Here is a 26,386-nt window from a genome sequence, read left to right as displayed (position 1 = left end):
CAGCCTGCTGGAGAGGTGGCCTCCGAGGGGTGACCGCCCCCAGCCCAGGCCGGTGGGCGCTGAGGGCAGCACCCGGGCCCCCGCTCCCAGCCTCTGCCAGGTTCCCGGCTCGGGGCCTCTGGTGGGTGTTGCTGATCTTGGGGGGCTGTTGTGAATCAGGGGATACGTCCTGGACAGCCGGGAAACCCACACAATCAGGCCGGAGCCTGTGAAAGGCCTAGGGCAGGGCCGGAGGGCCCCAGGCCGCTCTGCAGTGGGCGAGGCGGGGGCCCAGCCGCTGGGGTCCACGCTCTCGGGACGCTGCAGCCCACCGAGCGGCTCTTCTTCCCACTCGTTACCTGGCTGACCCCGAATCTGGATCGCCTCGTGGCTCTAACCTCCCCTGTTTTGGGGAGGGAGCACTGGCGTTTCCCCGGGGTGCAGCCTCTGATCGCCTGGCTGTCACCTTTCCAGTGTCCTCAGAGGCACCTGGCTTGTTTTTAGTCTTTTAAACTCTGAGCCTTGTTTGGGGGGTGGGGTGAGGACAGGACTGTAATGTTATGTGAATTTCTTCTCTCGTTTCAAGGCTTTTATTAAATTCTCCCTTTAAGCTTTCAAGAGAGAGCTTTTGAGCCTCTCCTTTTTGCCTCTGTATCACGGAAAATGTGAAATACGAAGGCGGAGACGACGGTGTAACAGAGGCTCCCTCGACGCCCCGCGGTCCCCAGAGCCGACCCCCGATGGACGCAGCTGCACCTCATCTCCCTGAACTCGGGTTTAAAATAGAGCTTCGTGCTCACCTCCTGACCTTTAGCCCCCGCTTCCTCCTTCTTTTGTCGCCGGCCTTCATAACTGCCGTCAGAGCGCGTGTTCAGGGTGGAGGTGTTCCCAGGTTCCCCTCCAGGTCTGTCTGTGCGGGGTTTCCAGGGCAGGGCCCCGTGGCCATCCACACACAGTGCTGGGGAGCAGAAGGCAGTGGGGAAGGTTCTGGAAGGTCACACCCCGGACAGCCCCCGTGACCTCGAGGAGCTCCTGGAGAGGTCAAGCCCAGCCTCCCCGAAGACCCTCAGGAGAGACTCCAGGCGCTGTTTCCTCCCTGCCTGGCGGAGTCCCGGGATGGGCCTCTGGGCCGTGCATCCCCAGCCTCTGTCTCTGCTGTGCTCCCCCACGTCCCCCCTGCCTCCTGTCTGTTCATGGCCCCTTGGAGCAGCTCTGAAGGTGGAGAGGTTACTTCCTTAGTCAGCCGAGTCTGGTTCCTGAGCGCCTAATGGATACACGTCCCACTCGGTCAGATCACCCGCACCTCCATCCCCCCCCAGGAGCATCACCGTTAGTACCTGCTACTTGCTGAATGCTCCCTGGGCACTGGGGCTGCAGGGACAAGCCGGGTGCCCCACCTGGGGTACTGCTCCCAGGAATGGAGGAGATGCCGCAGCAGAGGTTCTGAGACCTGGTGCGGGGTTGGGGGGTGTGTGTGTGTGAAGAACAGGAGACGAAGAGCTAGGATCGGGGGAACAGCCCAGGGGAGTGGCCCTGGGCCAGACACCGGCCCTGCCAGGTGCTAGGAGCTGAGGGCCTCTCGGTGAGGCTGGGGCGGCCGTGGGCATCTGGAGAGCAGGCTCCGGTACACTCCGGCCTGGAGGTGGAGGGGCCGTGCAAGTGGGGGGAGTATGGGGTTGTTGGCTCCCAGAGAGGGGGTCCAGCTGGGCGAGAGGGACCCCAGGCTTCCCCACGCTCCTCCAAGGCCCTCGGGCCACCTGCCTTTGCAAGACCACGTTCTCCCGAGTCTGGGGCAAGAGCTCCTCCCGTCCCCCTGGAGGCCCGGCATCTCTTGCTGCTTCTTGTTTGCTTTCGGGCTGCTGACAGCTCTGCTGGGGGCGTGCTCCGCAGTAAAACGGGCGCGCGCTCTTCGTGGAGAGCAGACAAGACGGAGAAAGTCGTATGGACCGATGTACACACTCACGGGCTGATGGCTTCCGTCACTGCGCCCTGGAGTCGCTGAGGCACAGCCCACTCCTTGGTGTATCCCTTCCGAGTCCGCAGCGTGGTCTCCGTGGCCACGTTTAGCATCCGCTGCACCCACATCCCTTCGTTTACTCACCACCTACCGTCAATGGGTATTTTCACTCCTGAAAATAGCAAATCCTCCCACACGTGTCTCTTGGAACAGATATTGATTATTTGGATTTCACGCCCCATAGTAAATTTCTGGAAGTCGGATCATTGGCTCGAGGGACGCTCGTGCTTGACACTTTGATTCACGCTCACAAACGACCCTCCAAAGAGGCTGTGCGCCTTCCCCTCCCTCCGTCCCTCCTCAGGGCTGTGTGCTCATGGGGTGTCCGCTGGGCTGACCCATAGGGCACAAAAGAGCAGCCTGAAAGCAGGGGGCTTCCCGCCGAGCAGCAGGCCATAGTCTGTCGCCCTGGGCCGGCCTCGGTCGGTGACTGGCCCTGCCTGAGCGCTCAAGGTCGGGTCAGGTTGACCAGCAGAGGCAGGTGCTGTGCTCAGCCCTTGGGGACACAGAGTGTAAAACACATCCGACCCCGAGGGCTGTAGCCGAGCGCCCCCTCCTCCTGGGACCTCTGCCAGGATCACCTGGACCCCTCCAGACCGCTGTCCAGCCCAGCCCCTGGAGCGGGCCTGACCAGGCTGGCCAGACCTCTGCCACTGGAGGAGGAGGGGCTCGCAGAAGCTACACGAGGGCAGGCTGCCTGAGGCTCGGCTGCAGGACGACACCCGCCCCCGTGCCCTGGGGACCCAGCGAGTCGTACACCTGGTCACACACGCCCGGTCTGCGCAGAAGCCACCTTTCCTGTGACCGCGACTCATCATTCTCACTTTGGAGCTGGGGGGAGGGCTGAGCCCGTGGAGTCCTTCTCCCTGAAAACTGAAGCCTGGGCAGGATCCCCGGGGGCAGAGCTGGGGCCTGGACCCGCCCCACCCCCTGGCCTCCCCCAGCCGTGCCCGTCCCCTCTCTGAGGAGCACGGTCCTTACTCATCACCGGGCTTTGGGGGGCACTGGGGCAACAAGACCCCTCTGTCCCCAGCCGAGCCACGTCTAAACTCTCAGCTCCCCCTGCAAACCAGGGGCGCGGGAGATGCGTGAGCAATAGAGGCGCCAGGCCCCCTCAGTTTATGGGCTCCACGCCCCTGATAACTCTCGCGGTCCGTGCTTCTCTGTGCCAGGCCCTGCAAAGGCCAACGCCATCCTCTCCCGGGCCTTGGAGGGACCCCAAGATCAGCCCCCTTCCCGAGGAGAAACCTACCTGCTCCCCAGCACCACGTGCCGGCGGCTCAGCGGTCCTGCCGAAGACACGTAACCCAAAGTGCAGCGGAAACCCAGGGCCCAAACCAGCCGGACGGTGGGAACCAGCCAGACCCCCGGGTCCAGCAGCCATGCCCACCGGGGGCCCCAGCCACCACGTTGCTGCAGCCCAGCCCCCTCTCAGGCTGGGGTCTCCACGTATATCTTCTCTCCCCCTCCCTTGCGAGGGCCCTCAGGTCTTTAGGGACCCCTTTCCACCCTCCCACAGAGCACACTGCTCACCTCCCGGGCCTCCACCAGCTCCAGATGTCCGTCCGGGTTTCCCCGATGTAAGCGTCAGTTAGAAATGATCATTGGTTGCTCTGGGCTCTGGGGCCGATGCTGCTGGGGCTGGCGTGACCCAGGGGGGCAGCGGGCAGCCCCCTCCACTGTTCTCTAACGGGGACTCCCCAGACAACCCCCTCAGCCCACCCGAATCATCGGGGAGCACCGCTGGGCAGTGTGGCTTTCCTCCAGTGATGACACAAAGAAAGCACGTGATGGACCACTGCTCGTCCCAGAAGGACCACAGGCCTGGGTTCCATTCAGACCCCGTCAGCCTCGGGCCCCCTCCCTGCCCAGGCCTCGCCTGTAAAATGATACTCGATTCTTGCTGGGTCGGAGTGGGGGGCTCGAGTCTGTGATAGCACCTTGAGAAGTCGGCCCCCGAGAACACACCCCTGGGAGGCTCGGGCCCCAGGGGACACAGCCCTTCCCAGCCTCGGGGTCCCCAGCCGGTGCTGGGCCGGAGCCAGAACAGATCTTCGCAACCCTCGAGAACCCTGGTGGTCCAGTGGTTGGGATTCCGCGCTCCCAGTGCAGGGGGCCCGGGTTCGATCCCTGGTCAGGGAACTAGATCCCACATGCCGCAACTAAGACCCGGCGCAGCCAAATAAATAAATACTTAAAAAAAAAAAAAAAAGGAAGCGGCAGCTGGGGGGCGGGACCAGCTTGTTGGAAGGCTCAGGGTCGGGGTGACACTAAGCTGAGTGCTGGGGCCGGTCCCAGCTCTGGAGCGGGGTGTCGGGCAGCAGGGAGGCACCGCTGGCCCAGGGACCCGGGCGGCCAAAGGCAGGGATGCGTGAAGCTGCCTGGCATTTGGGACCTGGTACCAGGGCCGCCTGCATGGCAGGAGAGCTGCCACCTCCCAGGAGCTCCCCGGGGGCTCCATGTGGAGGGGCGGGGGCGGGGATCCTCATCCGGGGATGGAGCCCTAGGAGGTTAGTCAAGGGGTGACAGGGTAAAAGGTGGCTCTGCTGAGGGTGATGGGACAGTGGGAGGAGCTGATGGGTGTCGGCCTGACCCAGGTGAGCGGGAGGGGCAGGTGCAAGCGGAGGGGACAAGGGGACGAGAGCCGCCGGGACTCCTGCAGGCCGAGGGGGGCACTGCGTACCTTCCCGTGGGTGGCGAGGTGCTGTTACGCCTCATCCCCACCCCAGGTCTCTGCTGGGCTGGGTGCCCCTGAAACTCCCTGCAGTGAGTTGAATCGTGACCCCCAAAAGATATGTCGAAGTCCTAACCCCAAAAGCCGTGAATGCATCCTTACTTGGATTTAGGAATTTGCAGGGGTAGTTAAGGGAAAGGTCTTGACCGAGGTCATCCTGGATTATCTCGTGGACCTTAAATCCCGTGGTTTAGGAGAAAGGGAAGGAGAGGGAGGTTTGAGACATGGACATGCAGGGGAGGCCACGGGAAGACAGAGGCAGAGACTGAGGGATGTTTCTGTAAGTCACAGAGTTCTTGGGGCCCCCAGAAGCTGGAAGAGGCAGGAGGGAGCCTCTGAGGGTGTGGCCCTGCCGACACCTTGATTTCAGACTCTGACCTCCAGAACTGGGAGAGAATCCGTTTCTGTTGTTTATAAACTGCCCAGCGTGTGGTCCTCTGTTCCGGCCGCCCCAGGACACTGATACAGCCCCTCTCTGTGGAAACCTGTTAATTCTCTCCAAAAAGCCTCAGGACGCAGTGAAGCTGCTGCTGTCACCAGCCACCTCTACAGTCAGCAGGTGACAGGGGACACTGGCTGCTGTGACCTCTAACCTCCAGAAGGAGAAGGCCCTTCTGGGTCAGGCCCTGATGTGTGAAGCCACCAGTCCCTCTGTCTCCTTGGACTGGCCTTCACTGGCTGGGGGGCAGAGGGGAGATGTCAAACCTCCTCCCCAGTCAGAAAGGACAGACTGGAGGGGGTGGCCCTGTGGTCTCAGCATGTAGGCGCCTCCCACACATCAGATGATCCAGGAGCCTGACCTCTCATGGGGCCAGAGAGGGCGCCGCCCCGGGCGCTGGGATGGGGCTGTCTCTCGAAACCAAGGGAAGGTATTTTAGGGCGAATGATGGGGCCCGGAGGGAGCGCCGACTGGCAGGCTGGGTTCCCTGGGGCGTCCCCAAAGGCAGGCATAGACGAAGGGGCAGCAGGCTGTCTGGGCAGGTATCTGTAAAGCTCATCTTGAGCCAGAGGGACACGGCTGACCCCGAGCCGGCCTCCAAGCGGTCGCTGTGTCCCCGTCACTCGCGGGCTCATTTATAGCTGTCACTTTCTGCTCACGAGGCGCCGATGCAGTGTCACGCTTTAGAACTTGTCATTTCATGGCGTGACCAACGTGTCAGGGGACAGACCCAGATTTAGGTCTCCGAGCTTGGAGGACAAGCCCTGCCTTCTCACCTCTCCCACGGGGCCATTTCTCAGCCCCAGGGGCCTCAGGGAGCCCTGACCTCGGGGGTCGTCGGGGGTCTCTGGACCCTTCTCCAAACCTCAGTATCTCCACTGGACAAGGCACGGTGGCGGGACTTGGGCTGGGCGGCCGCCGCTTCAGTGTCTGGAGAACGGGTCAGGTGTGCTGACTACACACCTGGTGAGAGGGCCATGGGTCCACTCCACGGAGCTCAGGATTGGCCAGAGGCTGGCAGGGCCACTGGCCACTGTGATTATGATCAATGGAAGTGTGATAAGTCCTGCAATTTTGACTTTTTTTTAAAGAAACAGCATCCATCATCACTTCTGCATAGTGCCTTCTAGACGGCTCCTCTTAATGAATTCAGCGTGAATTCCTTTCCATGTTGAATAATATTCCGTGGCATGGATGGACCACAGTTTGGTTAGCCATCGATCAGCTGATGGAAGTCTGGGCTGCTTCTGCTTTTTGGACACGTGTGTGCACGCTGCTTGTGGATAGAGGTTTTCATTTCTTCCTTGTTTCTCTTTTGGTCTCTTTGTGAGCCCTTGGCATGCCCCCCCCACAATGTCTCGTGGTTCAGGCCGATGTCACACTGACACTTTGGCACCAGGAAGCCGGACGCCCTCAAGTGGGGTTTGCTTGGCCCCTGACGGTGGGCTGGAGGGTCCAGTGAGCAAAAGGGTCTGGAGGCAGGGCTGGGGGTCCGCAAGCTTGGTGACCACATCCCTGCTGAGATGTCAGGTCACCTTCCTGGACTGTTCCTACCGTGGCAGGACAAGGAGGGGCCCTCGGCCCGGTGCCAGTTTGGTCCTACCTGACCGGCAAGGCCACTTTCTCTGCCAGGCGCATGACAGCTGACAGAACGGGTTTCCCCAGAAACCACCAGGGAGTGGCAGGTGGAGGCTGTGACCGGGCGCCCACAGCCTGACTTGGGGGGTCACTGGGTCGGGGGGCTGCCTCTACTGGTTATCCCAGAAGGGCCTGGAAGGCAGGGCTTCCATTCCCGCCCCAGCAGCTGCCCGCCCAGCGGGTCAGTGCTGAACAAGGCCTTGAACTGGACGCTGAAGGGGCGCCAGGAGCCATGCAGGAAGACCCCGTGAGCTCCAGCCGGAAGTGCAGACAGCCCCTCCCCGAGTTAAAACCTGCAGGCTGGGCTGCAGGAGGGCCAGGGCGGCGGAACAGCGCACAGTAGGTGCTCACGGATCGGGCTGCAGGGGAAGTGGCTGGAGGAGCACGGGACGTGGGGGAGAGAAGGGAGGCCATCCACCCAGAGGGGTCCTGGGCTCTTGCAGGCGGCGGGGCCGGGAAAGCTGGGGACATGGCAAGGAGGCAGTGGGCTTCCCTGCCGTACGGACCTGCAGCCCAATAAACGTTCTCTCCCTGGAGTTCCTGTTCTGGCTCTCAGGACAGTCCCGGCAGATGTGGGCAGCCCTTCCCCTGGGATTGACGCCGAGCGGGGGGTCGGGGGGCAAGCACGCCTGCCCCAGGTGAGCTGGGAGTCGAGGGGGCGGTGCCACCTGGCCACATGTCCCCGGGTGAGTCAGCTCACCCTTGGGGCCTCAGTTACTGCATCTGTAAAATGCAGAAAAGGCGGGAAAACAGAGCACTGCAATGCTTGTGGTCATTTTTGCTTCCAAGACCTAGGATCCTCCCAGCCCCTGGACAGGGTGGGAGGCCGGCAGGAGGGGAGGAGGGGCATGGTGCTTGCAGGATGTGATGCAGGGGGCCGTGCGCCCCGGGGGGAGCTGCCGCTGTGTGAGGATTGGGACCGTCCAGCAAGAGGGAGTTTTCAGTTTATGCAAGGATTCGCCCTGGACGTCAGAGAAGCTGGGCCCCCTCCTGCCCTCTCCACGCACTCAAGTTATGACGAAACCCCCCAGAACCCAACTCCTGGAAACCTCGGTGAGCCCTGCACCCCAGGGCTATGTAAGAATGAGCTCCAGCCCTACTGGAAACCCCACTGGCCCAGTGCTGGGTGGGAGGGTGTCGGGGGTCCATGTCCTCCCCCAGTGCAGATGCTCCTGGAGGAAGCTGGGTGCCGGCCATTCCCAGGTGAGCAGGGAACCCGGGGTCTTCGCCTTCTGGTACTTGGGTCCTGAGAGCCATGTCCCGTCCTCGCCAGGAGCAGTCATGACAGGGGCGGTGAGTCCCACTCAGTGAGTCCCCCGGGGCTCCCCGTGAGCGGGGAACCCGCTCGTCTGAAGGCTCAAGGGGAAGCAGTTTCCCCTAAGCGAGCAGGTTGGGTGCACAGGAATGGGACCAAGGCTCTCAAGGGTCCCGAGAGACAGGTCATTCCCAGTGAGGCTCTGTTTCCCCCTCCGGCCTCGAGGAGCAGAGGGGGTGGCCCGAGGATGCTCCGCTGCATCTGGGGCAGAGAGGGGGCCCCGGCCCTGGATCTGGAGCTCGTTTCCTTCAGAGAAGAGATTCGGGGGGGGGGGAACAGTTAGGAAAGGAGGTTTCACCCTCCACTCAGACAAGGCCAGGGAGGGGTTTTGTGGAGTCGAAGCCAGCTGGGCATTAAAGAGGAAGCAATAGAATTGTATGTCAAGCCAGGTGGCCTGGCTTCTATAGTAAGTGTTGTTTGTTTTTTTGTAAATTTCAGACCGTCTTTTTAAATTGAAGTATAGTTGATTTACAATGTTGTGTTAGTTTCAGGTGTACAGCAAAGTGATTCAGTTATACACATATATATTCTTTTTCAGACTCTTGTGCTATAGGTTATTGCAAGATATTGAGTGGAGTTCCCCGTGCTGTGCAGTAGGACCTTGTTGGTTATCTGTTTTATACAGAGTGGTGTGTATCTGTTAATCCCAAATTCCTAATTTATCCCTCCCCGCCCTTTCCCCTTTGGTGACCATAAGTTTGTTTTCTCTCTGTGAGTTACAGTGTGTGTTGTAATTAGTTGGTCCTTGGCCTCAGTTCAGTTATTTTAACCCAGACCGTGATCACGCTTCTCTGTCTCAGCCCTCCGGGGGCTACAACGTCGACACCAAATAAAGGGCTGGCAGCCGCGTGCCGGGCTGCACGTCCTATGGGGTGTGGGGAGCAGGGAGGCGGGTCCGCTTCCCTGAGATCACGTGCTCGGTTTTCCCACACGTTGTGCAAAGTGTTTTCCACCTGCAGTGTGGCCGAGGCTGGTTTGGGACAAGACTGGAGTATAATTACTGCACGGCGTCTGCCCACCCGGATCCCCGGGGCCAGCAAGCAAACCAGCTGGGGAGCCGGCCACGGGCCCACGCGTGCATGCCTGACCCTCATGTTTGTGTTCCGTGGCCCCGTGGCGGTGTTCGCAGTCACGCTGGTCTTCCCAGCTCTGTCGGGAGCCCACCTCTCAGCCTCAGTCCCCCAGAGGGCTTTGGTTTCCCCATGGACGGCTCCCCGGAGAGGGGCCTGTGCTGTCTTCATCCAGCCGCACGCCAAGCCTTCCCCGGCCCCGGCCATCGCTGCACTCCTGACGCCAGGCTTGTCTCTTCAGGGCTCGGTGCTGCAAACGGTAGTACTTCACGTTTGTTGGTGCTGCTGTTCTAAACCCTCTGCGAGCCTCGACTCCACGATAACCCTACGACGGGTGCTGCCATCAGCCTGTTACAGACGAGGAAACCGACGCACTGAGTAGGTGCGTGGCTGGTCTCCCCACCCCATGGTGCTGCCTCCCCGCCGGCTACACCTGTGCTCTTATCACGGGCCCCTGTGCCGTGTTGTCAGTGATCATAGCAGGAGGAGAGGGCAGCCTGACGTCCGGGCGTATCGGTCAGCGTTCTCTGGTGTATGTATCTGTAGACGTATAATCTATACGTAATAAACACGTATATATATATAGAGAGAGAGAAAGAGACTTATGATAAGGAATTGGTTCGGGGCTTCCCTGGTGGTGCAGTGGTTGAGAGTCTGCCTGCCGATGCAGGGGACACGGGTTCGTGCCCCGGTCCGGGAAGATCCCACGTGCCGCGGAGCGGCTGGGCCCGTGAGCCATGGCCGCTGAGCCTGCACGTCCGGAGCCTGTGCTCCACAGCGGGAGAGGCCACGACAGTGAGAGGCCCGCGTACCGCAAAAGAAAAAAAAAAAAAGGAATCGGTTCGTACCGTCACGCAGGCTGCACAGCCTGAAGATCTGCGGGTGGTCGCAAGCTGGAGACCCGGGGGCACTGGTGGTTTAGTTCCGCTCCAAACGCCAGCGGACTCGAGACCGAGGAAACGAGCGGATGCTTCAGTTCAGGTCTGAAGGCAGAAAAAATCCAACACCCCGGTCCGAAGGCATCAGGCAGGAGAAATGCCCTTAGTCGGGGAGGCTCAGCCTTCTGTGCTATTTAAGCCTTCAAGTGATTGGACAAGGCCCGCCCACACTGCGGAGAACCACGTGCTTTACCGAGTCCACCGATTCGGATGTTCAGCCTCATCCAGAAACACCTTCCCAGACACACCCAGTATCGTGTTTGACCAAATGTCTGAGCCCCCATGTGGCCCAGTCAAGTGGATGCATAAAATTAACCAGGTGCCCTCCTTGTGACCTCCTTGGTCTCAGAAACGAGGTGCCCACAGCCAACCCTGGGCTGCCGCGAGCCTGGGCATCAGGGAGCCTGGACGCCCCAGCCAGGCCCCCAGTCTCCGGCTCGATGCTGTACAGCATGGTGGGTGGGGAGATGTTGCCCGTCCCCGGGGGTCCAGGCTTTCTGGGTCCTCGGTGCCCCTCTCTCTGGTGGGGGAGGGCCCCGAGGCCAGGCCGAGCTGGTGGACACCGTGCGGGGATTACGCTCTGTCGATGTCCCAGAACCAGCCTTGGGCACAGTCCGGCTGGGGTGTGCTTTGCACGACTTGTGGGAAAAGCGGGCATTGGATTTCCGTGGACCTCACGCACCCAAGAGCACAGGACCAGGGGCTGTTGAGAGTGGGTCCTGCGAGATCAGGCCCTCATCTCCCCTGAGCGAGCCAGCGTGCACCCCCGACCCAGCGCTGAGCAGCCGGGGGCCAGGCTGGCTGGCATTTAAGGTGACCCACCAGCGAGCCTGTGAAGGTGGCACGTGAGTGAGGGCGCCTCTTCTTGGCAAGAGGCAGGGTTTCTCCGCACTCAGAACCGGCCCGGGTCAGCCGGGCTGGGGTAGGAAGGAGGAGACGGAGGCTGCACCCCCCCACCCGATGAGGCTGAGATCCTGGTGTTCGTGTGGGGTCCTGAGCAGGTTTGGGGGCGCCCTGCCGTGCCGTGCTTCAGCGTTCTCAGCCAGCAGGCGGGGCGGCCACCTCCCTGCAGGAGCTACAGTGATGCCTGCTCAGGTGTGGCCAAGGTGCTGGATGAGGGGCGCCCGACCCAATTCCAGGGACGCTGCAGGGCTGGGGCACGGGCAGGGGCTGGGGGAGAGGAAGACTTTGCTGCACCCACACCTCTGGATCCCACCACCATGACCTCTGTGGGAGACCTGAGCCTTTTCGGGGGCGGGGGCCCCCCACCCAAGTTGGGGGGCCACATTGCTGAGTCTCTTAGGGAGCTTCTAGGTGCTTTCAGGAGCCCCCCCGCCTCCGCACACGCTCTGCCTTTTCCTGGGCTGTGGGCGCCGCAACTCCCCTTCCCCAGAGGGCGGTTGTCTGAGCCCCGCATGAGCCCGGCCCTGCCTGGAGCTCATACCATCGATCACCCGAGGGACACAGAGGAGAGCTGGGCTGTGTGTGCCCTTCCCAGGTGGCACCGCTCCCCGGTGGCACGGCCCTGGCCCTTCACAGAGCATTCCTTTGGGCCACCCCTTGCTGAGACGCGCAGGGCAGAGCCCAGCAGTCTGACCAAGGAGGGCCCGCTGGAATCATCCCCTCCCTTTTTCTGGGGGCCTCACTCTGGGTTAACACAGTCCGAGATGGTGGGTGTTGCTTAGGGAACCTGGGCCAGATTCTCCCCTGCGGAGGGAGATCCTTGACAGAGATGCCCTGAGGTAGAGCCCTGGCTGTGCCCATTCCCGCCCTGCACCGCCGAGGGCCAGTGCCCCCCTCCGGGGACCCCCAGCAGGCTTCGGCCCCACCCATCCGCTGGCAGCCCTCCTGGCCTGTCTCCTTCTGTTTACTGGACGACTGCGCCTCCAGGGGCCGCGGCTCCTACCTACCTAGTTTTCAGGCCCGCTCAGCGCCCGCCCCAGGGCCACCAGGACAGGAGCAGCTGCGGAAGGTCCCATGGGGGGAGCACGGGTGGGCAGGGGGAGAGGCTGAGGCTGGAGGGGTCTGGAGGAGAGTGCAGGCTCACTCGAGCCCCCAGAATCCTCTCAGGGTCGGCGATGACCCACCACTTCCCCTCTTCTCCCAACCCCCTCCATGCCCCTCCCTGCCTGCTGGGAGGGAGGCTGGGCCACAGCAGCCCCTGGCCCACTTTGTTCTCCTTTTCTTATTGGAATTTCCCTCCCAGGCTCGGCCCTGCAATGAGGGAAGATGGGCGGGTGGCCATCTGTGGCCGAGTGACCCCCAGGGCAGCCGCCTAACTGCTGTCCGTCAGCCACCACCACCCAGGCAGGCAGCGGCCTGGGGGGTGTCTCCCGGGGGAGGGGGCACGCAGAGCAGAAGCCCCGCTGGGAGAGCCAGGCCACAGGGGATGTCCGGGAGACATCAGCACCCCTGGGAGAGCCCCGCAGTGTGCGGAGGACTTCATGTCAGCAGCCAGCCCCGCGGCACGGGCAGTGCCTCGGGCGTGAGGTCACCCCGGGGGCCCAGATCCAGCTGCCTGGTTCAGATGCTGGACCTGAGGGTGGGCAGCCCCGACCCTTGACCCTCGGCAAGCCCCTCTCCTGGGGGGCTCCTGCCTCCCCTCCCCGTCGTCCTCCCCGCTGCCCTGCACTCCCGCCTGGTTGCACAGCACCCGTCCTCTCACCGCCCCTTCCCCGTCCCAGAGCACTGCGACCAGGATGCAGTTTGCATCAGAAACTCAAACTCTCATTTGGGACAGGTGGGCGGGCAGGGTCTGGGTAGGACAGGGTGGGGTCAGGCCTGCAGCGGGGACCACATCCGATCAGGCCACAGTGGCCCGGGCTTCCCAGAACTGGGCGGCAGTGGCCTGATGCAGAGGAAGTGGCAAGTGGGCGGTGCCCAGGCCAGCCGATCGTGGTACTGAGTGTGCCAGTTGGCCCCGTGTCGGTCAGGAAGCCAGGTGGGCGGGCGCCAGGGCCTGGCCCTACCCGTGGCCATGTGATCTGGCTGAGTCAGCCGAGAACACCCAGGCAAGGCCTCGAGCAGGGCAGGCCGCTTCCTGCCCCTCTCCGCAGGGCTCAGGCACCCCGAGGTGGCCTGTCTGGGAGCTGTCTCTCTGGGGGAGACCCGGCTCCCACCACCTCCCCCAGGATCCTGTACCCCGCTTCCTTTCTGCCCCTGCCCTCAGCCATCTTCAAGGTGCACGGGGACTGGGGGCGTAAAGCTCTGCCACCTCGCGGGGACCCGGGCACGGTTCAAGCCACTGGACCTCAGGCTGGTCTTTTCTGCTCTCGGGGCCTCTTTAAAATGAGATCTGCTACCCTCAGCTCTCCGATATCATAAGAATCACATCAGGTGGAATAATACCTATGAAAGGGCCTGGGACGCGTCAGGGGTCCATCAGCACAGGTCCGAAGTTCTGAACACCGGTCTGGACCCGTCAGGGATGCGCCCACAGGCCACAGTGCGCTGAAGGGGCCGCTGCTCCCATGGGGGCTGCTCAGGCTGCCCAGTTTGAGCCCAGATGCCAGGTCCAGCTGGGGGACGGTAGCCGGGACATGTTTCTGGACCTCATGAGGGGCCTCCTGGCAGGGACTTCATGGCCACTAGCCTTGGGACCTTAGCGAGTGTCTGGAAGGCAAACGTGTGGTGTTGACATGATGGCTGCTGTACTTTAACTGATGGCTGCTGTCCTTCCCTGGGATCTGCTGACCTGTCCACTGGGTGTGCAGACAGAGAGCCGAGCGGGTGGGTTCACGAGGCTTCATCCCTGAGCTTATCTGTGATTTCAGAGCATTTCTCCCCTCGCCTTTTACGATCCGTTTTGTTCAAGCAGAAGTGAGTGCACTGTGAGTGCAGGCACGTTGGCGGTGGCCGGGCTGCCAGTGCCTGCTACTCCTGCACCCACCAATTAACAGAGGAGCCCCCCGTGGCCCGAGCCGCACCTCCCCTGCCCAGGAACTCTTGCCCTCCTGCCCTCTAGCACAGTTAGGCCAGTTGTGACACTCAGCCACTGGTGAGAAAGCTAACCAGGCAGCCAGGAACTCACACTGGGTTCACCGTCTCGGCCTCTGCAGGGGACTTTGCCACCCCCACTCAGAGGAACCCCCCCCTTTACAAATAGGGGCTCAGAGACGAGCATGGCCAGCTGAGGCCACACAGCCAGTCCCACAGGCAGGACTGGACCTTTTCCCAGGCTCAGAATTGTCCCCCCCACCTCCGCGCCTGCAGGTGGGATGCGAAGTGAGTCCAGGATTCTGTTGGATTCCTTCTCAGAGCCTCAGCCCTTCCCACCGAGAGCTGCAGGCGGCTCCGCGGATTCTGGCCCCAGATAAGCGGGCTGGGCATCCTGTCTGTGCTCGCAGAAAAGGCACAGAAGACCTTTCCTTACAAAGATCACATTGTTCTGGCCCGAAGGTGGGCCTCTGGTGGTGGAGGGAGGGGACAGTGTTTAGAGGCAAATAACTGCTCGGAAGGCAGCTTCCAGTGGGGGAGGGGAGGGGCAGGGTGCAGGCACCCAGGTGGGGCAGGGTGGGCTCTGTGCAGCTCTCCAGGCCTTGATGTTGGCCAGGCGGCCTTGTTTAGGGACAGAGAGCTTGTCACCTACCAGGTGCCCGAGCAAGTGCTGGAGCTCAGGGACATGGGGCTGGCCCGGGCGGGGCCGAGCCTGACCTATACCCCGTCTACTCTGGGCCAGCACCACGTGGGACCCGTCTGCCCCCGACGCTGGGGGGCCTTCGTGCCCCAGAAGGGAAACGGAAGCCGAGGAGCCAGCTCAGGCCGTGCGGGGTGAGGGCGGCCAAGCCGGAAGTCGGAGCTGCCTCCCGTCCTGGGCTCCCCTATCTGTCCCCCTCATCTCCCAGGTGGCCCGGGAGTGGCAGTGGGGCAGGAGGAACTGGGGAGCCCTAAGGAAGCAGACCAGGAGGCTCCTGCGGTTGACAGGAAGACTCCTGAGCCGGGGTAGAGCTTGAAGTTCAGCTTGTCCGGCCCCTGCTGCCGGGCAGGGCTGCACCCAGACACCACCCGTGGATACGTCCCGCCTGCGGCTGCAGGACCCTGATGGCTCCTGGCAGTGATGTTTCACTCGAGGCCCCCATGGCGCCCATCAGCCCGGGCCTTCTGCATCCTTGGGGTGCAGGCGGGGCACAGGAGTCTGGGGCAGGCTGCAAGGAGGCTGCTGGGACGCAGAGGACGCCGGGGAGGCGGGTCCATCCCTGGATGCCTGGACAGCCACTACCTTGCCCAGAGCAGGGCTGCAGGAGGGGCCCCTGCCCTCCTTGCTCTGGGCCCCCAGGGCTACTCCCTGGACCCGCGACAGCCCTGACCCCTCGCAAGCCCCCTTGCCAGCGTGAGCTGATTCATTCTGGAAATGCTGCATCGGCCCTACGGGTGCCCGGCCTGAGTGGGTACCCAGGGGTTCAGGCAGTCGAGGAATCAGCTGGGATGTGCCCCACGGCGGAAGCCCAGCCTGGCGGGGAGTTAACGCCTGGACCGAACTAAGACACGAGGGGTGTGTGCCTCGGGCCCCAAGACGGGCAGACGTGTTGCCCCCGAGAGGGCTAGGGTCAGGGTTCCTTCCCTCTGCGGGGACCAGCCGGGAGGAGGAGTGGTGGGAGGCCAGCCCTGCCTGTCCTGGAGCTTCTCGGGCCAAGGGGTGGGCCCGCCTAGACGCCTGCCTCCATGGGAAGGAGCTTGCTCAGACGGACAAACCTGGCGGTCCCAGGGGCGGGGGGCTTGTCCCCAGGGGCACGTGTGCCTCCAGGGCTGGGATTCCTGCTTGCTGGGTGGGCCGCGAGGGCTCCGGCAGCAAACCACAGCCCGCCGTCCCCCAGAGGTGCCACCACTGCCAGGGCCTGCAGGAAGCTGACCACACCTGCGCCCTCAACCCTGCAGGTCAGCGTGGGAAACGCTGCCACGCCTTCCCAAGCCCCGAGGCTGGCTTGGTCTTGGTCTGAGCAGGGGCTGCAGCGGCTTCCCTGCTGAGCTCAGGCCTGCAAAGCCCTCCCCCGAGGCTTGGCCAGGGCTGGGCAGTCCCAGGCCACAGACCTTCTCCCCAGCCGCCGCCCCTCCTCCCGATTCCTGAGCTCCCCCTTAGGGGGCCCGGGGGCCTCTGGGCTGGGGGCCCCCTCTTGCTGAAACACCCGAGGCTCCCGCACAGGGATGCCAGGGCCCCTCACGCTCAGGCCCCCTCACGTGCTGTGTCGGGGGCCGTCTCACCGTGTCAGGGTGCCCTTGGGCTCCTTCCTCCAGACCCTACGGTGTCCCCTCAGACACCTGGACTTCATAATAACGAGGGCCAGGTGAAGCCACGGCAGCCTCATTTATGGCAGCGGGGGAAGAATTTAGGCAACTGTAGGCCGAGGGCGAGCTGTGTACGGGCAAGCGTCACCCCCGTAACCAAGTGTAACGGAGCCCCAGTAACCAAGGGTAACGGAGGGCTGTAACTGTGGTCGGGGCACAGGCCAGCCGTCAGAGGTTGGGGAGGCCAGTGAGGGCAAGGCACATGGTGGCCCGAGATGTCTCAGGCGGGCAGAATCCAGGCTCCAAGGGCCCAGGGCTGGGCCCAGAGACAGCGTGCCCTGAGCCCTTGGGCAGCTGGAGCCCAGGCCAGGACAGAGGGAGATAGCTGCCCGCCGCGGGTGTGGTCCCTGGTTGCTGGCTCAGCCTGGGAGTCTACTTCCTCATCCGCCTCCCTCCCTCCTCTCTCCATCCTCATGGACTGGCTCCCATCCTCACGGGTCTGTGCTCCCTGGGCTACGAGCCTTCAGCTTTCCCTGTGAGGTGCAGAGCAGCAGACAAGGTCATGGTCAGCCCAGCATCGGGCTGACGGTCCTCCCAGCTTGGAGCCTCCAAGGGTCCGCAGACCCGCCAGGTGCCGGATTCCTCCTGCCTCCTGCCAGTGCCTGGAGGGCAGGGCCTCAGTCCTCGGCCGCACCAGGCATGGCAGGAGGCCTGGGACAGGAACCTCACCAGGGTTACCGTGAAAATCGGCCCCCAAGCTGACGCTGGCCAGAGGTTCCTCCCCTAACCCGCAGAGGAGGGACGAAGCCCAGGGGCGTTTGCTCCGCTGCCTTCATTCACCCCAGGCTCTGGGGTCCCCAAGCCCTGGAGCGGAGTGGCGCCCACGCCCGCTGCAAGTCCCTGCTCCCGGCCCTGGGGAGACTCAGCAAACGGGAGGGACAGTGCTGTCCCCTTTCCTGGAACTTGCATCCTGGGGTGGAAGAAAGTTGACACAGAAGAAGGAATGTAGGAGCAACGGTCCAGCGACTTGGACTGTTCCACGGGGATGTGGCATTGTGCGAGACAGAGGGGTGGCAACCTTCTGGAAAGGGACATTTGAGCGGAGAGTGGAATTTGAGAAGGGCCCAGCCACACGGACGGACGGAGATGTGGGCGAGGGCGTTCGGTGGCGGGGGACGTCAGAGCAGAGGCCCCAGTGGGCACGGGCTTAGCGTGTTCAAGGAACATAACGGGGGCCAGTGTGTCTGGGGCAAGTGGGTGACAGAGCCAGGCAGGGAATGAGGTGGGAGGAGCGGGCAGGGGTCCTGACGGCCTGGAAAACAGGGACAAGGAGACAGAGGCCGGACTGTGTTCTAAACACAGTGTGGAGCCTCTGGCGAGAGGGGCCCTGGATTTAGCTCTGAAATGAACGAAGCAGCATCTCTCCCTCCTTGACCCCAAACGAGATCAGAGACAGCAGCCAGGGGTGGGCATTGGGAAGGCCGAGGGGCTGCGTGTACACCCTGAGGCCTTGCCGAAGGAGAGGGGCCACCTCGCTGTCCGAGTGGGTCAGAGGGGGGCCTTTGGGGGCCCGCGCCTGCTCTGGGGTGTCAGGACACAGAGGGGGTATCCACGGGTGCCCGCCGGCACTGCACTCGGATCTGTGGGGGTCTGTTCTGGACCAGCTGTTCAGCCATTTGGATGTCACCTCTGATGTACCTGATTATTGGGCAAATAGGAAGGAAGGGGGGAAGGGAAATCAGGCTGCTCTTCTGAGAAGAGAGATTCACGGAGGAGGGAGGGGAGAGAGTTTGGACGGATGGATCGATGGATCGATGGATGGTTAAATGATTGGATGTTTGGATGGATGGATGGGTGGCTAGGCAGTTAGATGGATGGACAGATAGGCAGGTGGGAAGATGGGTGGCTGGCTAGCTGGATGGATGGATGGATGGAAAGGAGGGAGGGAAGGTGGAATGGAGGATGGTATATATGAGCAGATGGTGGGGCTCACAGACTAATGAGTCCCACTGGCCGCTGGTGGTTAGCTGTGCTGGGGGAGGAGAAAGGCAACCAGTGACCTCTGTGCCCTCCCCACCCTGCCCTGGTAGAGCCGGGGTGCATGGCCAGATGGGGGAGCTGAGATGTGTGGGCAGGAGCCCCTCTCCCTGCCCCAAGTTTGCAAGACTCAACCCCTAAGAGACATGCAGCTCCAGGTGAGGAAGGCCTACCTGTGTCATCCCTCCTCACGCGTCCTGGGGCCTCCAGGGCAGGAGCGGGTCTGACTCACCGCGGCTGCCAGCCAGGTGCTTGGAAGATCTCAGCTACATGAGGAAGACGCGGCGGACCTCCTCTCAGGTGCTGGCTCCCTGGCCTGAGACACGCCTGGGGAGTCAGTGAGCGAGCACTGAGACTCTGCAAGCAGGGGCTGGGCTTCCAGACTCCCGCCCGCTCCTCCCCACAGTGGGTTTGCTAGAAGCTAAGCTGAACTGGTGAGAGGGGGGGACTCGGGCCAGGATTGAGAGTCAGCCTACTTGACTCAAACACAGCCGTTGCCAATGAACAACTGTGCGACGTGGGGCCCCAAATCCCAACCTCTCTGAAACCAGTTTCCCCCTCTGTGAAATGGCAGAGGTGACAGGCTTAGCCGGGTGACACGGTAGTGATTAGGAAGGGTGGGGCCCCTGGGCCCACTGCAGCCTTGGAGCCCCCCCACTCTGACCCCTGGGCAGGGAACACAGAGGAGTTTCCGGGGCTGCCGACGGAACCCTGGGCCACCCTGCCTACTCCTGAAGCCCTGCCCGGGTCCACTCGCCCACCTGTCACAGCAGGAAAGGCTCTGTGTTTCTGCTGCCCCGCCCAGGAAGGCCCAGGGCCAGGGGAGAAAGCGGGGACTTTGTCCTGGGCTTGGCAGGAGGCCACCGGCCCACCCGGGAGGCGGCAGGAGGCACCCCTGGGCCTTTAGAAATCGGTCACTGGGCCTTTACGCAGCACGTCCTCAGGGAGTGGAAAGAACCCAGGATTCCGAGCCGGAGTTCCTGCTCTGCCAACATCGGCCAGGCCGTGACCACAAGGCGAGGTCATCAGCTCTTGGAGCCATGATTTTCTCATCCATAAAATGGGCCGACGTCGGTGGCGGGGTGCCGTCCACTGGGAACTGCTTGCCCCAGCCCCACGCAGGGCGGGGCTGCGAGGGGGCAGGAGACAGAGGGAGCTGCCTCTTTCCTGATCTGGGCAGACCGGAGCAGCGGCAGGGCTTGGGAGGGCGCGGCAGGCACCTGAAGGACTGGCCGTCGGGCTCCCCGGGGGCCGCTGCTTCCTTTGGGACCGGACGCTGGTTTGGGCAGTGCTGTGGGGCAGGAAGGTGATGTCTTGGGTGGAGCGTGGGTTCGGGTGCACCTCACCGTAAGCACGCCTGCACTGCCTCTCCGAGTTAAGGCGCTTTGGGTGCAGGGATCAGAAACCCAGCCGGGAGCTGAAGCCGGGGAGGGCAGGAGGCGGGGTCTCGAGGCGCCCTTAGGTGGGATGGGCAGGCCAGGTTCAGGGACGGCCCCAGCCCCATGCCAGCTCCCCCGGGGGCTCTGTGGCCACCTGTCTGGGCAGCCCTTGGCCCCCTCCCCTGCGTGCACCGGTCACTGTCTTCCCACCACGGAGCTCCATCCCCTAGCGGGGGAAGTCTGGTGGCCCGGCATGGGTCAGGGGCCCACCTCAGCTCCACTTCACCGTGTCCAAGGTCCTACAGAGCCGACTTAGTGCCGGGCCTGGGGGGCAGGGGGTCCTGCCACAGCTGTGACAGCCAAACTTCCAGCGGGGCCGGTCCAGGCCTGGCTTCTGCCATGGGCCCTGGAAAGCCTGAGCTTGGCCGTGAAGCCTTCCCTGGGTGACCCACAGGCCCCTCGGGCCCTCGTCCCATTTCTGAGACGTCCCCTGAGTGGGGACCTGACTGTAAGACACGGTGGCCCCGGCCACTCGGCCCTGGCTCTCTGGCGGGTCTCTGGTCCCCTTGCCAGGGCGGGTGGAGGATACCCCCTCCAGGCCCCAGGCTGCCCCAGCCTCGGCGTGAGGCGTGACCAGTACTCTCCCCTCCTTCCTTCCAGAAGCCCCCCAGTGCCCACGCCATGAAGGAGGAGGCCTTTCTGCGACGACGCTTCTCACTGTGTCCGCCCTCCTCCACCCCTCAGAAAGTCGATCCCCGGAAACTCAGCCGCAACCTGCTCTTGGGTGGAGAGAATGAGCTCGACTCTCTGGGTCCAGGTCAGCGTCCACATGGGAACCCGGTCACCTGGCACGTGGGCCATGGGTGGGGACAGCCAAGCCTGGGCCCTCCTCAGCTTCGAAGCCCAGCTGTGTGGCCTCAGGCAGGTCCCTTTCCCTCTCTGTGCTGTCCGGGTTGGGGAGGGAGGGCGTCGGCCTTGCTCTGCTCACACCCCAGCCCCTGGTGCCTCCCGGTCAGGATGGCTCTCCCCTAGTCATTGCTTCTCCACTTCCTGCAAGGACCTGGCAATAAACCACCGGCCACAGGGAGCGGGCGGGAGTGGCCCGTCAGGCGGCCTCAGGCCTCCTCTGAGACCATGGCCTCTTCTTCCTGCCCGTGAACCTGAGCTTTAGAAACCCGCTTCAAAACAAACGGAGCTATATGGAATCTAAAAAAAAAAAAAAAAATGGTTCTGAAGAACCTAGGGGCAGGACAGGAATAAAGATGCAGATGTAAAGAATGGACTTGAGGACACGGGGAGGGGGAAGGGAAAGCTGGGACAAAGTGAGAGAGTAGCATTGACATATATACACTACCAAATGTAAAATAGATAGCTAGTGGGAAGCAGCCTCATGGCACAGGGAGAGCAGCTCGGTGCTTTGTGACCACCTAGAGGGGTGGGATAGGGAGGGTGGGAGGGAGATGCAAAGAGGGAGGAGATACGGGGATGTATGTATACGTATAGCTGATTCACTTTGTGATACAGCAGAAATTAATACTCCATTGTAAAGCAATTATACTCCAATAACGATGTTTAAAAAAAAAAAAAACGGAGCCGGGCACGGGCAGCCGCTCCCCCCAGGGTCGAATCCAGACACCTCACGCCCCCCCACCCGCTCAAGCGAGCTGCAGAGGAAGCCTGCTGGGAGGGGCGCGGGAACAGTGTCCGGCCACCTCCCTCCGAGAGCCCAGCACTGGGGAGCAATGGAATTCCAGCCAGCGGATTTGGGGCGTGGGGGAAAGCCAGGCGAGGTCTGGGTACCCTGAACTGAAAACAGGGGGCCTGTCTTACAGACCCCAGAGGGTGTGCCACACCAGCGCCCAGGGCACCCGGGCTTCTCCCAGCGGTGACACCCCCTCATGACGCTGACTGGTGCTCATTAGCTCTCTGGTCCCGCAGCCACCGCCTGGGCTGGCTTCCTGCCCCGCCCAGGCCACCCGTGCCGGTGCCCGTGCCTCGCCTGCCACACACTGGGCAGCGGCGGAGGGGCTGCCCGGCAGCCATGCCCCGGTCCTCATGCCGGCCACTCTCTTGCAGGGAAGGACATGGAGCCCAACAGCCCATCGCCGCCCAGAGATGAAGGGCCCCCGACCCCAGGCTCTGCCACGAAGGTGCCACCGGTAGGAGCCCGGCTGTGGGAGGACCCAAGGCAGGGAGCCTGCCCTGGGGACGATGGGAAGTGGCTGGAGGGAGGGGACAGCAGGGCTGCCGGCCGAACCCACCGTTGCCAGCCCTTGGCTCTGAATCAGGGAGGCTGCTGGAGCCGGGGACGGAGTCACAGAGCTTGTGAGTTGTTTATCAAAGCCATCTTCTTGAGTAACACAGGTCGGGGATGCAGGGCCCGGAGGAGGCTGGGGCTGCCAGGGGGCCTCAGGGACAGAAAATCATGGTAAAAGGAGGCCCCGGGCTCTTCTGTCATAGGGAACCCACCCAGGTGTGAGCGCATCCTCCCTCTGCCTGTGTCTGTGCTGCGCCCTCCACCCGTGCACCCTCTTCAGGGCAACGCCGAGTTCGGGGAAAGGGCACGCGCACACACAGATACACACACAAATGCACATACAGATACACAGATATACACACACACAGATACACATATACACACAGATACACACAAATGCACATACAGACACACACACACAGATATACATACACACAGATGTACACACACACACATGCACGTACAGACACACAGATACACATACACACATAGATACACACACACATGCACATACAGGCACAGAGATATAGACACACACACATATAAATGCACATACAGATACACACACAGATACACACACATACACACACAGTTACACACACAGATGCACACAGAGGCACACACACAGACACAAACATACACACAAATGCACATACAGATACACAGATGCACACACACGGGTGCATACCATACATGCACACATGTACACATGCATACACACAGATGCACATACACACAGATACACATACACAGATGCGCATACACACAGATGCACACATATACGCACAGATATACACACACAGATGCACACACAGATACACACACGCGCACACACACACACACCACGTGCTCCCCAGCCCAGCGCCTCTCAGCTGGGGCCCAGCCGTGCACCTCCAGGCAGAAGCTCTGGTCCAGGGAGGGTGTGGGGCCCCAGGTACAGGTGCCAGGTTGTAGACACGCCCTTCCTTCCCCCAAGGGCCTCAGGCCAGGGGAGCCACGGCCCCCAGTTCTGGCGGTGCGGCTGGGGGGCTGGGGGCACATAGAAGCCAGTTCTCCCCACCCTGGCTGCCCCGTGAGACCCAGAGTGACAACCGCCTGCTCCTCTGGGACCCCACGCCCTCCTCTGTCCAACAAGGAGTGTGTGGTGGTCCTCCCTGTGTCCACTTCCGGCAGGGAAGAAACCGGACCTTTCGTGGGTCCCCCCTCAGCCAGCGTTTCCCCGCCTCGGTCCCCAGGGCTGCCAGCTGCTGGGAGTGCAGTTGGAGCGCCTGCATTTGTGTGTGTGGAATTTTTTTAATTAAAAATCTTTTTTAGATTACAGTAAAATACTCATAACAAAATGTACCATCCTAACCATTTTTAAGTCTACAGTTTAAGTACGTTCACATTATTATGTCACCATCACCACCATCCACCCCGAGAACTTTTTCATCTTATGAAACTGACAGTCTGTCCCCATTAAACACTCACGTCCCACCCCTTCCCCAGCTCTGGGCCCCGCCGTCCTACTTTCTGTCTCTATCAATGTGACTCCTCTAGGGACCTCCCGTGAGTGGATCGCACAGTATTTGTCCTTTTGTGTCTGGCTTATTTCACTTACTATAATGTCCTCATGTTCATCCAGGTTGTAGCTGGGTCAGAATTTTCTTCCTTTTTAAGGCTGAATAATATTCCACTGTGTGGCTGGACCATACTTTGTTTATTCAGTCATCTGTGTACGGACACATATATTTTTTTAAGACAGATTTATTTCATGAAAACATGGCTCTTCCTTCTACAACCCAATAAAACATTAAACCCGATAAAACCACATCAAATGCTATCAGGAACACTCGGTTCAAATTTCAGATTTCACCCATTCAGAAATGATGTCTGGGCATCCTCTCTGGGCAAGGCCCACACCGCGGTAGGTGCTGGGGATGGAGTCATTGGTAAAAGAAAGTCCGTCTCTCCTGGAGCTTGTGTTCTAGAGGGAAGACAGGCACCAGACAAAACAAGTAAGGTCTAGAACATGTCAGAGGCTGAGGGAGGAAAGAAAGGACAGCTCTGGACACCCCCAGGTTCTTTTCTTTTTTAACAATTTTTTTAAATGTATTTATTTATTTATTTTTGGCTGCGTTGGGTCTTCGTTGCTGCGCGCGGGCTTTCTCTAGTTGTGGCGAACGGCGGCTCCTCTACGCTGCGGTGCACGGGCTTCTCACTGCGGTGGCTTCTCTTGTCGTGGAGCACGGGCTCTAGGCGCGCGGGCTTCAGTAGTTGTGGCTCGTGGGCTCTAGAGCGCAGGCTCAGTAGTTGTGGCACACGGGCTCCGTTGCTCCGCGGCATGTGGGATCTTCCCAGACCAGGGCTCGAACCTGTGTCCCCTGCACTGACAGGTGGATTCTTAACCACTGCGCCACCAGGGAAGCCCACCCCCCCCCCGAGACTCTTAAGAGCGACTTGAGACTGTTCTAAAAGTCACAGCTTGGGGAAAGATACAAACTCTAATATATATATGATAAATATAAAGTATTTAATATATTAATATTAGATATCATATACAATAGAATATAGCATAACACAGTATAATATCACGTATAGTAACATATCAGATATGTAATATACCAGCAGTTCTTTATGTATACACACACATATGTGTATATATATTATATAGTTTTTCCATGAGATAAAATTCAAATAACACAAAATTAACCATTTTTGATGAACGATTCAGTGACACTTAGTGCATGCACAGTACTGTGCAACCGTCACCTCTGTCTAGTTTCCGTGACCCCAAACAGACACCCTCGTGGCAGTCATCCCTGCAGCCAGCCCTGTGCTTTCCCTCTCTATGGATTTGCCTCTTCCGGACATTCCATATAAACGGAGCCCTGCGATGTGTGGGGTTTTGTGCCGGGCTCCTCTCCCTGAGCCTCATCCAGGCTGTGGCAGGTGTCCGTGCCCCTGGAGGGATGGACCACAGGCGGCTCGTCCGCTCGTCAGCGGGAGGACATTTGCACCGTTTCCACTTTTCCGCTGTTGGGAACAGAGCTGCTACGAACACGCATGTACAAGTATCTGAGTCCCTGTTTTCAATTCTTTGGGTTTATATCTCAGAGTGGAATTTCTGGGCCATCATGGTAACTCTGTGGCAAGATGGAATTCTAGAAAGTTCTATAGTTGACTTTTGGGGGAAGTGCCGAAATGTTTTCCACAGCGGCTGCCCATTTTACTTTACAGCCCCACTGGGGGAGAGTAAGGGTTGCCGTTTCTCACCTCCTCAACAACACTTGTTTCTGTTCTTTTTTAAACCCAGTAGGTGTGAAGTGATGTCTCACTGTGTTCGTTTGTTTGTTTGTTTTGCGGTATGCGGGCCTCTCACTGCTGTGGCCTCTCCCCCTGTGGAGCACAGGCTCCGGACGCGCAGGCTCAGCGGCCATGGCTCACGGGCCCAGCCGCTCCGCGGCATGTGGGATCTTCCCGGACCGGGGCACGAACCCGCGTCCCCTGCATCGGCAGGCGGAGTCCCAACAACTGCGCCACCAGGGAAGCTCCCTAAATCACTCTTTTAAAGGCATTTTTAGGTTTTTGGTCAGACTCCCGCGTTCATGGTTCTGAGCAGCATGTCTCACTCCTGGGGGTGCTGCATTATCGCCCCACTGTGCCTTGAGGTTCAGTGGCCCTCGGGAACGAGCAGAGGGGTCTGGTGGGCCTTGGCGGGGTCCCCAGCATGGCTCTAGGATGGAGGAGTAGGGGCACTGTCTGCAGTGACCCAGCCCGGTGGGGCTTGGGGGGCCCAGGAGCAGAGGGTTGCAGGGCACAGACGCCCCATCCCGTCCACCCCCCGGCCCCGCTGTCCCCAATCGCACCTCTCTCTTTCTCTGTTGCCCCCAACAAGCTCCTTTCAGCCGCATCTGGTGGAAAGCTGGGCGGCAGGGAATCGGCAGAGGGTTCATTCACTCATTCACTCATTCATCCATTCATCCAAGATGCTCACCGAGCTCCCAGCCGCTGGTGCCAAGGGGATGCTGGGATGAAGCCGAGCCCAGTGGAGCTCTCGACAGTAAGCAGAACCGTCTGTGTGGCTGTCACTGCAGGAGATGCCCAGCCGGCCAGGGGTGGCTGGTGTCATCAGCGTCTGATGCCAGCAGGGTGGGCAGAGCCGTCTTCCTCCCGGGGAAGCAGCTCAGCGGGGCCTGAGGAAGGCGCACGGGTTGCTCAGCAACAGGGAAGAGCATTCAGGCTGGGGGAACAGCACGTGCTAAGGAAGCTGAGGGCACCAGGCATAAGAATCCCAGCTCCCCGGGAGCTGGAGGGTCAGCCCGGCCCCCAGAGGCCTGTCACTCAGCTCCTTCTCACCACTCCTGCTTCAACACAGAGGG

The 26,386-nt window shown here is 61.2% G+C and overlaps 1 protein-coding gene across 11 annotated transcripts in view; it reads left to right on the top strand.

The window, feature by feature from the left end:
• OSBPL5 (oxysterol binding protein like 5) overlaps positions 1-26,386 on the top strand; it is an 89,362-nt gene that overhangs the window by 41,378 nt on the left and 21,598 nt on the right. For 5 of the 11 annotated variants that reach the window (XM_070046065.1, XM_030833193.3, XM_070046068.1 and 2 more), the window contains 2 exons: positions 20,429-20,585; positions 21,845-21,927. The exons of 1 other annotated variant lie outside the window; for it this stretch is intronic. In XM_070046065.1, the coding sequence (XP_069902166.1) occupies positions 20,429-20,585; positions 21,845-21,927 (240 nt within the window). Of the gene's footprint in view, positions 1-20,428; positions 20,586-21,844; positions 21,928-25,606; positions 26,068-26,386 lie in introns of those variants that run through there. 5 more of the 11 variants (XM_070046066.1, XM_070046067.1, XM_060302783.2 and 2 more) reach the window with 5 other exon arrangements.

Source organism: Globicephala melas, chromosome 8, assembly GCF_963455315.2.
Source record: "Globicephala melas chromosome 8, mGloMel1.2, whole genome shotgun sequence".
Taxonomy (NCBI): Eukaryota; Metazoa; Chordata; class Mammalia; order Artiodactyla; family Delphinidae; genus Globicephala; species Globicephala melas.
Note: the sequence above shows the minus strand (reverse complement) of the source record. Positions and strands in the feature narration are given on the sequence as shown.